The sequence below is a fragment of the Chrysoperla carnea genome, chromosome 4 (assembly GCF_905475395.1).
Source record: "Chrysoperla carnea chromosome 4, inChrCarn1.1, whole genome shotgun sequence".
NCBI classification, from domain to species: domain Eukaryota; kingdom Metazoa; phylum Arthropoda; class Insecta; order Neuroptera; family Chrysopidae; genus Chrysoperla; species Chrysoperla carnea.
The window spans coordinates 68553115-68566108 of NC_058340.1; the positions used below are offsets into that span (position 1 = coordinate 68553115).

General features: G+C 31.6%; 1 protein-coding gene across 3 annotated transcripts; it reads right to left on the reverse strand.

The window, feature by feature from the left end:
- Positions 1-2312: 2312 nt before the first annotated feature.
- Positions 2313-12584, reverse strand: LOC123298996. Of its 3 annotated transcripts, none has more exons than XM_044881102.1 (7): positions 12473-12584; positions 7414-10288; positions 6749-6797; positions 5630-5869; positions 5334-5563; positions 4880-5253; positions 2313-4597 (listed from the first exon to the last, which is right to left on the reverse strand). In XM_044881102.1, the coding sequence occupies exons 2-7, from the start codon at positions 10243-10245 to the stop codon at positions 2578-2580; spliced, it is 5745 nt and encodes a 1914-aa protein (XP_044737037.1). In that variant the 5' UTR covers positions 10246-10288; positions 12473-12584; the 3' UTR covers positions 2313-2577. The 3 variants fall into 3 exon arrangements, with proteins under 3 accessions (XP_044737037.1, XP_044737035.1, XP_044737036.1); XM_044881100.1 differs by having other exon boundaries at positions 6704-6797; XM_044881101.1 differs by lacking the exon at positions 12473-12584 and adding an exon at positions 12187-12302 and having other exon boundaries at positions 6704-6797.
- Positions 12585-12994: the final 410 nt, after the last annotated feature.

Here is a 12994-nt window from a genome sequence, read left to right on the forward strand (position 1 = left end):
TTGACATGATTATTCCGATCCTGTTATACAGTTTATTGGGCCTTTGTCCTAAAATTTTTTAATTGCTTTAAAATACGTTCGTTATCGAGCAAAAACATGGTGTGAAATCAATTTTTGGATAACAATAACTACGAAAATATGAAGGATTTAAATTTACAAATAGAAAAAAAGGAAAATAACACTTGGTGGCGTCAGAAACTGCAATTGCCATAGAGACTACATATCAAAACTGGTTTTGGAAACTGAATTCTAATTTTACAAAGAAATTTTCGAAATATCATAATAACCTTGCTATATTTTGGAATAAAATCATCTAAAATATGCGATAATTGAAAAATATTTTTCTATAAGCCCTGTTTTTCAAATAAATTCCGAATTGTGGAGTTTTAAAAGCGTATTCACTTTTGGCAGTTAAATAAATTATTGATTTACAATACTGTAAATTATTTGTTTCATATTCTGTTAAAATAGGAACATTTATCCGGAAAAAAAATTATACAGATCAATTTTAAAATAACTGAAAATTACAACTTTGTGTCCCCAATAAATATAATTAATCAAAACTCTAAAAAATTTGTTATGTTCAAAAACATTCCAAAGAATTTCTCGTTTTATTGTTTTTCATTCTAGCAATTTTATTTTATTTGTTTTTAGGTCAAAGTAAATTATTTTATCACACATTTTGGAAAGATTTGTGTGGGAAAAATTAGTTCATTTTCTCATTAAAAAAAACATGCATACAAGTCAAAAATGCAAACCTACAAACTAAACATTTTTTTTTGATATTTTTTTACATAATTTTTTTCTTTTTGTAAATATTCTTTTTCTTTTTTTTTTAATTTAACGAAAAAAACAAACAATTTGGAGAAAATTCATGCATACATAAATGGTTTTCTCCATAAATAGAACAAACTTTTTCGTAACATAGGTTTAAAAAACAACTTTTTCGTTTTAAAATATTTTTTCCAAACTTAAAAATATTGCTTAACTAATTTTTTTTAACACTCAGTCTTTAATTCAAAATAAAAGTCTAAATTCTACTTCCATATTTTGTTCGAAAATAGATTTCGATTGTGTGTCGATTTTATGCAAAATTACAAGTATTACAAATTTTGAAGTATTAGAGGGAAAAGGATTAATTTTGACCTCAAAAAGGAGATCAAGAATTGTTTCTTTGGAATAGAAGCTCAATATTGTTTTGTATTGAAAAAAAAATTATAATTTGGCGTAAAAAGAATCTATGTTTGGTTTTTTACTATTTGCGTCATTTTCAATTTAAGCTATGACCTAAATCAAAATTAGAGGCAGCGTAGAATCGAGGTAAAGACGTCACATTCTAAAGGAGTTAAGGACATAAACACACGTCTCAACTTTGCTGCCAACACAGTAACCCTCTCTTAAGGCAGTCTGCCCAGAGAGCTATAGCGCAAATAAAATAAATCATACGTCATAATTGAGCGGGTTTTTTAAATAGTTAAAAAATATAAATTTTTTTTAAATAGTGGACAAGATACATTATGAAAATTAATTTTCATACAAAATCACACTTGTTTTATAAATCAAAAATAATCCACATTGACCCTTTCGCTGTACTTGCCAATATTTGCCAAGTTTGGACTAAACATGGTGCAGTAAGTCTGGTTTTAATATTATTAGGTAGGGTTGATAATGAACGCCAGTTTTTAGATGATTCCTTGATTCATTTCGATTTAAAAAAATTAAAATCGACAACAACTTCGACGAATCCATACGACTAGTCCACAATAAATCAAATTTTATATAAAAAAAATCTTTAAAACATTTTTGTAGAAACAAAAAAAATTTTCAGAGATTTAGTATTAAATAAGAAAATTAATTGCTATTTATTTTACGACGCAGGATCCATTTGCTTTACTTTCATAATCTTAACTTGTCTGTATATGTGCAGTGACCTATAGCGCAATAAATGAATCATACGTCATAATTGAGCGGGGTTATTTAAAATAATTAAATTTTCAATAATTTAAATGGTGGATAAGTCACATTATGAAAAACAATCTTCATACAAAATCACACTTGTTTTATAATCGAGAATAATCCACTTTGACCCGAAAAACGAAAACAAATTAATCAAATAAATAAATAAAAAAAAAAAGAAAACGAAACTCAATTGTTTTTTTTAACGAACATATCGACAATATTCGATTTTATTAATAAATTTTAATAAACTATAAACATAAACTATTTTATTATTTTATTTATAAATTGTTTACAAATTAAAAAAAAAAAAAAATAAAGAAAGGATGAAAATTATCATGATTACATTAGGGGATAGGAAAGGAGAACGAGGGAGCATTCATTTACTTTTCTTCATAGTTTTTTTTTTTCACTTTTCCATTACGTACAAATTCTTTGGAGTTACAAAAACGAGTTTATTTTGCTTAGTAATTAAGTTTTAGGATAAATTAAGGCAATTAATTATTTTTTTTAAACAAAAAACTTCATTTTGAAAATTGTCAGGCACTTGAATATCTCAGTTGTAATAATTAAATATTATTTTTTTTTGATTTTTTAAATTTATAAATATAAAATCAGTTATCAGGAAGGTTGCTTATTATTGTTCAATGAAGCGGCTGTTGCGGCGGAGGGTAAGGTATTTGTATTTGTAAAGGGAGTGCACGTTGTTGTTGGTATAACAACAGCAGTGGTAGCAGAATGATTTGGAGATGTGTCAATTGATTTGCGCACTGTTTGTGGTATAACTGTTAAGGATTTTGGGATTTTTGGAAGAATCATAACATGTTTTTTCTGTTCGGTAGTAGGAGGGTTATTTGGATTGGAAGTATCAATTTGTGTTAAATTCGGTGGTGATGATTGAAGCGTAACACTTTCATTTAAATTTTGAACACTTGATTTTAATTGGTCTAAAACACTTTTCGTATTATTATTATTGTTATTTGGTCCTAAATTATCCTTTGGTGTAATTTGTGCCGTTAAATTCGGTGATCGTTGCCGTAAAACTGATACCGTATTTAAAACACCCGATGTTGTATTTGTTTGACCACCACTCGAAACAATTTTTTTAGGGATGGGTCGTAAATCAATTCCTTCACGTTGTTTAATCGCACACATACGATTATAATCGCTAATCGATAAATGATATGCTTTACCACCGGACATTACTTGTACTAAACCTGGGGGTCGTTTTATATCACCCCCAATTGATTTTTGTGTTAAAGCACCTGACGTAATTGTTGCTGCTACTTTATTCTGTGTTAAGGGTATAAGTGTCGGTCGTTGGATTTGTTTATGTACACGATTTGCCATAAATGGCCGACGATTAGGCGCCGTTACGTTGGTTGGAAAACGAAGTATCGTACTTTGCGATCTTGAGACCGTTGGTGCACTGGAGGGTTGTTGTAGTTGAATTAAACCGGGTGGTACACTTGGAGGTCGTTGTTGACGAAGTATATTTACAGGTGATACAAAATTGGGGGGCATATAACTATTTCCGAGAAGTGGTGTACTTGTTTTTGGAATTTGGGGTTTAATTGTCGTCGAATTATTCCCAATCCCAGTGATTATACCACTCTGACTGATGGTCTGTTTCCGTGGAAGCGTACTTGGAGGGGTATTAAATGGTAACATTGCTAAGGGTTGCATGTTAGTAGCCCCATGTGATGGTATATTATCGTATGCCCGTAAACGATTTTGTACGCTTTCACAATAATTTGTCGCATGGTGACTGGCGTTTGGAGTTAAAATTAAGTCACCATTTCGAAAATATTTTTCTAAAAGTATCAAATGCCGTAGAAAACTGCTATGGTTGCCATACGGTTTTTGTAATTCTTGCCATAAACGTTTAGTATCGTGATCATATTGGATCGTCATCGCGCACTTTTCCCAACCTTCAGGAGTACGTTCCTTCACGTTGCCAAATTCCACGGAACCTTGTAACGATAGATCATCTTCGCCGGGGAATAATTGCCGAACGGAGATTGATGGATTCGTTTCCAAGCGTTCCACAACTTTTTGATTCGAGCCAGACAAAGCCGAAGATGGTGCGAACTTTTTTGGTGGATTATTATCCTTATTTGACACTTTATGTAATTCTACAATATATTTAGAATCTTTAGGTAAACGCCGTAGAAATATTGCTTTTTGAGGCACTTCTTTATTTGTACGTTGAGCTTCTGGTACATCATTTTCTGTATCTAATTTTGGTGAATTGGACCGCGATTTTTGTCGATTTTCATCTGTTGAAGGCACTCGTTGCGACTGTGTTGAATTATCTGTTGTGTTTTCTGGTCGTGATGGAGGATCTGTTTCCATTAATTCGGGTTGAACTATTTCTTCAGGTAATGCAGAAGAGGTACCCCCACTTGATTCATTTGTTGTTATTGCAGTTAATGGTGGGGGGTCATTGCTAGTTTCTTGAGATTGTGGTGGTTGTTCGGAAGAGATACTGTGTTTAGTGCTTAACGTTTTTGATAGTTTTTTCCTGTTTTTCTTCCCTGCTTGTTTATTGATATCTCTATCAAGTTTTGGAACTGTGAAAGATGTTGTGTCATCGGTTTCTGGGTCATCTATCAGTTCACCATCGTGGAAGTGTAATAATCTGTAAAAAACGAAAAACATTTTAGTTTTAATTCGCTCTAGTTTGTTTAGGATAATTCTGAGCCAAGCAGAGCTAAATACTTTAGCTCTGCTTTTTAGACTTTCCAGATAATTGTGGGAGTCGACGAGCTTGCCGGAAATGGCACAAGGCTGCCGGACACATAACGGACCCTTTGGTCTAAGTGTGCCCCACCCCAGGACAGCCACTCTAACCTAACCTAGGTTTATTCTAGAAAAAGTATAAGTCTCCTTAAAAAAATGTATCTCATTACATATTTTTTACCTTTTCTCGTAACTTTCAAAAAATGAAATTGTATGTGATCGAGCATTATCCGGCGGTTTCAACAACAATGACGCCCAATAATTACATAATTTACAAACAACACTACATCCACTATTCATATTTTTATTATCATCACCTCCAGCACCATCTGTGGAAGTACTCGCACTGGCCGTGGCTAAACGTATGGGCAATTTATGTTGTTCAAATGCTTCATTGAGTGTTTCCGCTTCAGGGAAACCAATTGAATGGGCATGATTACGTGGCAAACGTCTTTTACACATTGCACATGCCATTAAACGTTCTAGCGCTTCGAAATGTGTTTCGCATACTGGTATCGAATGTAAACCTTGTGTTGGATCCAAATCAAATTGGACCTAAAAGAAGAAAAAAAAATATTCAAATTATTAATCGCCATTTTAAGACAGCTCTTAAATAATCTTAAAATTTAACTCACACTTTGTTGAATATTCCGTTTCATCTTCAATATCCATTTTCTTCGCACACTATGCGTTGCATCCTGCTGGCAACCAAGCGCATGACATATCCGTGGTCCAACATTTGTTGGTCCAGCCGAATTACTACGTTTAAATTGCTGCTTACTGTAGGACGGAACATTCGCCTTACGATCGACATGTCGATAACAAGCGTCACACAAACATGAATCGGGTGTTAAATGTTTTTCAACTAAAACAAAAATTCAAAAGTTATTAGAAATAATTTCCAAAAAATTTTCGATGTCAATTTATTTACTTTCTAAAATTTTTCGTTGTCTTTCTGAGCTTTTCATTTGAGCTATATGACATGGTGTATCGAATAATCCAAAACGACCAAAGCAATAACAACATTCGTCACGACATAATCGTTGTGGGTGAATACTAAATGAACTGGCTTTCTCTGGTATGACAAGTGTTTTAGCTTTACCAGAGCTACCAGAAGCTTCTTCCCCATCACCAGCCCCACCTTCATCTGACATATGTTCACTGCTACCATCTATTTTGAAAAATATATATTAAATATGGAAAGCAAAATTTTTTTGTACAAAATTTAGCGTTTATTTAAAAATTCATGCAATTGTTTTGTAAAGCGAATTATTTTGAAAAGTTTTTTTTAATTGACCTCTGCCATATTTCAATTACCGTTAGTAAGTTTTGAGCTATGTAAAATTATTTTTGAAAATGTTACGGAAATACGAAATCGAGATGTACATATCCACTACATAATCTACCTCTGATTATGAAGTGGAAATTGAAACGATGGAAATCTAGAGTGAATAATGACTGCATATGCAAGAGTGTAACATCTCAAGCTATCCACGCTTCGAAGCTTTAAGAGTGGCCTTCGAATATTGCTTACGGAATTTCCTGACTTTTATATGCTTTTTAGAAAAAATCCGTAGATTTTTTTCTAAGTATTATAATCTAAAATTATTCTATTTGAAAAATGCAGAAATTTCTATTTTCGTCGTATTCTGATAAATTTTCCTTGATCGATATTAAAATTCCCGGACTTTCACAGCCTCTCAGAATTATCTGACACTTCCAAGCCAATCATCATCTCGGAGTATTTTTGATTACATTCCTTAACCTAATTTTCGGTATCAAATTTTTCCTAATCAGGTATTATGGGTAGAAATTTCAATATAATGTTGTCACAAAAGTCTAGGTTTAATAGACGTAAAAAAATATTCAAGGTTTATCATATTTTCAAAAATAATTTTACAAATTTAATATAAAAAAACCAGCGCCTGAATTTTCTTAAATTTTGCTATTAATTTTATTAATGAATTAATTATTATTGGAATGCCCAAAACCCTTAACAAATTACCAGTGTTAGAGCGATTAGAAGGATAATGTGATTTTCGATTCGCACCAGCTGTATCTGATGATTGTGCTCCGGTACTCCAAGCAGCATTATTGACCTGCAAAAAAAAATTATCACTTATAATCCAAGATTGCTTTGATTTTTAGGTAAAAAAAATTATAGTTGGTTAGAATTTTTTTTGACACGTTTTTTTTTTTTTTTTGTAAAATTTATCAAAAAACTATCGATATTTTTATGAATTTAACGAAACATACCCAACTGCGTAAACGTTGTTTAATTCGACTGGCAGCTTTTATTTGAGGCTTAAACATTTCTAGTTTTTCAGAATTTTAAGTCAAAATTTTTATTTTCAACAATTGATGCTCAATTTTGTTTATTATACAATCGTTAAAATTGAAAATGAAAAGTGTAAATTTTCATTCAGGGAATGGCAACCTAGTAAAACAAATTTTACTTCCTTTTCTTAAGAAGAAATGGAAAAATCACGAATTCGATCTATTACGTGTCCCGTCAAAAACGGATGGATATTAATTTTTCGAATCAATAAAAAAAACTTGTGATTTTTATTTCTGTTAAATGCCGTTTAAATAAATAGTTCTGTAGCTGATATATTAAATTTAAATCTCGAATACTAACACACGTGCCTTTTTAAGAATGACGTAACAAAAATTTAAAAAAATTGATTTAATAGTTAAATAAATAAATAAACATACCTCTTTCATAACTTTGTAGTAAGTATTATTATCCATATCAGGAGAGCTACCAGCACCCTCCAAATCTCCACCATTCGAAGTATAATTCTTCGATTTACTCTTCTGAAACGTCATCTTTAAATGTCCACGTCCCTTTTTCTTTTCTGGTGAACGATTTATCTTAATAACAGTCTTTAATGTTCCCGTATATGAACTATCTGTTGTTCCTTGAGCCGTATTCCGATTAAGTATTCTTTTACTTTTCGCCGCAACTTTAGCTTCAGCGGCAGCTTTCAAACTTTGTAATCCAAGCGCGTTCAGTATACTTTCTTTAATGACTTGGTTCTCTGGTGTTTCAATTATTAAATTTGTGTGAGCAGTAATTAATATATTTTCTAATGAATTCTTCGACGGTTCGACGGATTTTGAGGTGACATCTACCGTGTTCAGATCGAGTGATTTTAAGACCGAATCGTTTATAATCACTGTGGGTGTTGGTTCCATTGGAACGTCTATGGATTTTAATATGTTTTCAATTGTATTTTCTTTCAGTTCATCGGTTAGTTTACTATCGTTTTCCATGAAATCGTCATCGGAGATTTTATCTACCATATTTTCTAGGACTTTTAACGTTTCGTCCTTGATTGCTTGGTCATCATCGTCATCGGCTAAAGGATCTTTTTCTGGTGAAAGTGAAATATCTTCACTACTTAGCTCTAGTTTTAATACAAAATCTGAAGTATTCTCAATGGAATTATTAAAATTAATTGAATTATCACTTATATCTAAAATGTCATTATCATTATCTATCGTTTTTTCCTCTTTCGTATCAGTTTTCTCTTCGGAGGATAACGGTTTTGTACTGACAGTCTTATTATTATCATCAACTATTTCTATATCAGTGCTATTATCATCTACTTTCAACTCTTCAATTTTCTCATCTTTCAGGTTTTTCTGACAATCATCACGTGGTGATTTTTTCCATGCAACATCCGTAGCAGTGTCTTGAACATCATTAAAATTTTTCGCCATTTTATTTAAAATTATCACTTTTTCGGGAATACATTCTTCAACATCGATCAATTTATCTTTGATCTCAATTTTACTATTATTATTTTCACTGTCAATATTATCGGTTTGCATATCTTCGGGCATTGAAGTTTCCAATACAACAGCCGTAGGAAGTTCTTCATTTTTAATTTCGGTTGGAGTTTCTGGTTCCTTTTTATCATCTAACGGTTTTAATGGATCAATATCCAATTGAATATCTGGAACACCATTTTCAATCGCAGATACTGTGCTTTCACAATAACTACTCTCTGATTCAGACCAATATCCAGAATTCTTTGATACTTCACTACCTTCTCGAGAATCTGAGTGTATACGACGCTTTTTCTTATGTTCGAGTTCCGTCCCATCAAGTAATTGTGAATCTTTTAGTTTTCTGTGTTTCCCGTTACGTAGAATTCGTGCTGGGGAATCGGAACGCGTACTATATGGACTTCGTTTTCCCATGCGTAATAATTCAACGCCAGTAGAACGAGCTAGTCGAGCCAGTCGAGTTCCACCACGTTTTGAACGAGGACTTCCACTTCGTGGTACGGTTGTACTTAATAATTGTGTAGTGAAGTCCGGTTGTAAAACAGTGTTTAAGCGTTTGGTATCGTTTAAACTGAAATTCGCGGCCTTTTCAATACTATGCCGCCGACGTTTCTTTATTTCAACAGTCTTTTCTAGGTTGGCAGCAGTTACAACTAAACCTAATTGATTTATTACATTTTGAGCATCTGAATCTAATTCGGTATCTTTTGCTATTTGTTCTTCCATTTTTTGTCGTTTAGCTGACTCTTGTCGTTTTTTAGCTGCAGTTTGACCAAGGATATTTTTCTTGACTATTTTACGACCTTTTTTAGTTGGGGTCGTTACCGTTACTGATGGCGTTGTTGCCGTCAATGCCGGTGGCGTTGTTGTAGTCGTTGCTGGGGGCGTTGTTGTCTCCGTTGCTGGTGACGCTGTTTGATTTTCCGTTGATTTCTCATTTTCAGGTTTTTGTGAAGGAGCAGCTTTCTCAGGTTCAGATTTTTTCTCACTCTCTTTTTTCTCGTCATCTTCGTTATCGGATGCTGCCGAAACTTTGGCTATCATTTCATTAATAACTTGATCCAAATTTTCTAAATGTTTTTCAACAATGGTTGGTGAAAATTCACCAAGTTTTTTACCCCAATTAGTTAATTTTGTTTGTTTTTTCTTTACAACTTTCGTAGGTGTAACAGGTTTATTTTCATCGGAGCTGGTTGTAGTTGTCTCTTTTTTATTTAATTTGGTCGTATTTTTTATACCATTTTTCATTAATGTGGTTTTCTTTTCAGGATTTTCTTCAAATTCGATATTTGCTGCAGTTGTTATTCGCTTTGCAATTGGTTTACGCCTAACAACTTTACTTTTTGCTTTTAAGTCTGTTTTTAACTTATTTTTGATGCCAACATTACGTTTTGGCGGTGGCAATCGACGTCCACCACGTTTTGGAGTAGCTTTTGCTGCACCAGCTGTGTCTGTTGAAGAAGCAGTTTGTGTTTCTGGTTTTTTAGTTTGTAAGTCATCTTTTGCTTTAGCTCCCTTTTTTGTATCTGTTTTATCTTCATTTGACTGTGTTGATGCCTCGGAATCATTTTCTGTAAGATTTGCTTCTGTAGACGATGTTTCGGTTTGAGACGTTGCTGGCATTGTTGTGTTGGCGCTTGTATTTGTTAGTGGAGAATTATTTTCACGTAATGGAACAGGGGATACTCCACTATTTTGTCTCTTGTTAGTGATACCACTTCCAGCAGGCGCTTTTTTGTCGCGTGCCGCCATCTGTATTTTTCAATGTGGACCAGTTACTCATTGAAAATGGAACCTAATGTTTAGAGGGAAATATTTTCATTTAGTATAAAATATAAGTCACTTCAAAATATATATAATTTTCGCTGGGTTGGAAATTTGTCAAAATATCTGTTTAAGTTAAGAAAACCCAAATAGTTTTTCGATTTGATTTTGCTAGCAATTGATTCTTCAATTCGAAAAAGGTAACAGTTACAAGTATGGCAAAAATTCGAAATTTCATGAAAATTAATGATTTTTTACGCTTCGTTCGTGAAAGGGGAAAGGGTTCATTGAAGCTTGCAAGAACCGACCAAAAATTTTGTCGGGATTTTATAGAAAAAGATGTTTTGGAAAAATATCTAGTTCTGCATAAACGACGTAGATTTTTAGCTTTCTAATTAAATCTTTAAAATTGTGTTTATAAAATATGTATTTAAAAAAATTTAACAATATGATTTTTAATTTCATTTTGTTTTCCTCGAGAAAATTGTGCTATCGTCTGAATTTTCCCGCTGAATTGGGTGATTTCTATGATGATTGAGAAAATTTTGAGAAGCTTTGACGTTAGATTATGTTGTTTTCAGAAAACTCGCTACTGTTTGAAAATTTAGAAGTTGCAAATTTTCACATATGTAGTGTTTGTACAAAAAGTATCGGGAAAATTGTAGGGTGAATTATATATTTTTTTGGTTCGATGTTTTTTTAGAATAACTTTTTAACTAAGGCAAGTTTATCAATTTTTTACTTTCTTTGTTTACAGGGATATTAGTCAATTGATCGCCTTGCACGTGACACAATCATATATTTTATACCTAAGCATATCATGTTATTTTGACAATTTTTCCATTGGACATTTCAAATTGGAAAATTATGAGGGTCCGTAGATATTAAAATTGGAATCAAACCCCAATTTGATCCTCCTTTTTTAGCAGGATTTGAAGGAACACTATATGTGAACAACCCTGCACAATCCCAAGAGCTATCTGAAAAACTCCTATTTTTGTGAAAATGTGAACAAACAGGAAGCCGGCGCACTTTTAGTGTCACTTTACAAAATAAACTCCTGAGATTTCAACTGTAACGAATTTTCTCAAGAACAGTTAACAATTAACTCAATTATCTTGGATAATGTTGTTACAATCCACCCTCTAAATTAATGAGCATAAAATCGAAAAATTTTCTAAATATTTATCATATTCCAAATATTGACAAAATTGGTAACCTTTGATATTGATTTTATTAATTGATAAACTAAGAAAACATATTATTTGATGTTAAATATATAAAAGCAAGTGTAAAATTATAAAACTGTCTTAGAAAAAACGTGAAAATCTAAAGAAAACGGAGGGGATGAAAACGTGAAAATAGGTTACATCATATTTAACTAAAATGTAATTAAATTACATTAAAAAGAAAATATGTTGAATCATTGTAACACAATTGTTTAAAATGCAATTTGCATATATTGAAAATGGAAACAAAAAAAATTGTCACACAAACGACCGACATTTTGCAAAATGTAAATACACATTTTTATATTATATATGAGTTATATATTGTATATAAATGGTTTGTGTATATGCTAAAGGGTCCCCATGGGGCGCAGTACCGGCTGACAGTTGTTATATGTGTATCGTCATGTCTCTACAACGGTGGTTCCTCGACATGATAATACCAACAACACAATCTTACAAGTCCTAATGTTTCTACATAAACTCACTATATATAAAATATTATAAAAATCATATAAAAAAAATTGAAATTGTAGGTTAATTTGACATTTCCAATATTAAAATAAAAAAAAAGCTTTCTTAAAAATATAAATAAAATAAAAAAAACAATTGACAAACGATTTAAAAAAACAAATGAAGAAAAAAACAGTTGAAAATCGTTTATATGTAGATATATATATATAAAACAAAAGCAAATGACCTGTTATATGTTTGAAGAAACAAAATATAATTTCCTTTTAGAATTCAGATCACTTCCATTTAGACTTGACAACTAAAAAACTTAAATTACTTGTTGCACTATAAATAATATAAAACAATTGCACATATTTATTAATACACGAGGGTATTTGACACACAATTTACACGAAAATTTTTTAATCACAGGGGTGAAAAATACTTAAAGTGAAATTAACATAAAACAATATATATATATACATATTATATGTAATATAAAGGGTAATATATATGTATGGTATATCTCTTACCTTCCCTATGTTGTGTGTAGTTCAGTATATAATATGTTGAGTTAAAACGCCATCTAGACTATGCCTTTAATAATAAATATGCGTCGTCGTATAATTTCATTTACCAATACGCTGGAGCAAAAGCACGTAGATGCTAGATTATTTTATTTTATAATGGTATTCGTGTATCTTCGTCAACAAAATCGTCCGAACAGTTGAATATACAATAAACCGAATCATTCTGACCCCAGCGGAAACGCCTAGACTAGACAACATACAGAGTATATTTTGTTATAATATATATACATATACACACTTTTATTATATGCGGGAAAAACTGCAAAAGAATCTTAACTCACTTCATTATACACATATTATATTAATAATATATATTTGGTTTCGTTGAAGCTAATTAAATTTGAATGATTTTTCACAAGATAATTAGCCATGTTTTTTTTTTTTAAAGTTTGTTTCCGGATATGAAATTTTCTTTTATTTATATATGTTTTAAAAACTTTTTATATGTATTTATTATATGAGTTG

Bases quoted from the DNA above. Each gene is read 5' to 3' on its own strand.
- LOC123298996 (XM_044881100.1), bottom strand. From the start codon at position 10,245: ATGGCGGCACGCGACAAAAAAGCGCCTGCTGGAAGTGGTATCACTAAC. The intron at 5,254-5,333 runs GTGAGTTAAATT...TTCTTCTTTTAG, and splicing joins AACGGAATATTCAACAAAGT to GTCCAATTTGATTTGGATCC. The intron at 4,598-4,879 runs GTAAAAAATATG...CGTTTTTTACAG, and splicing joins TTTGAAAGTTACGAGAAAAG to ATTATTACACTTCCACGATG.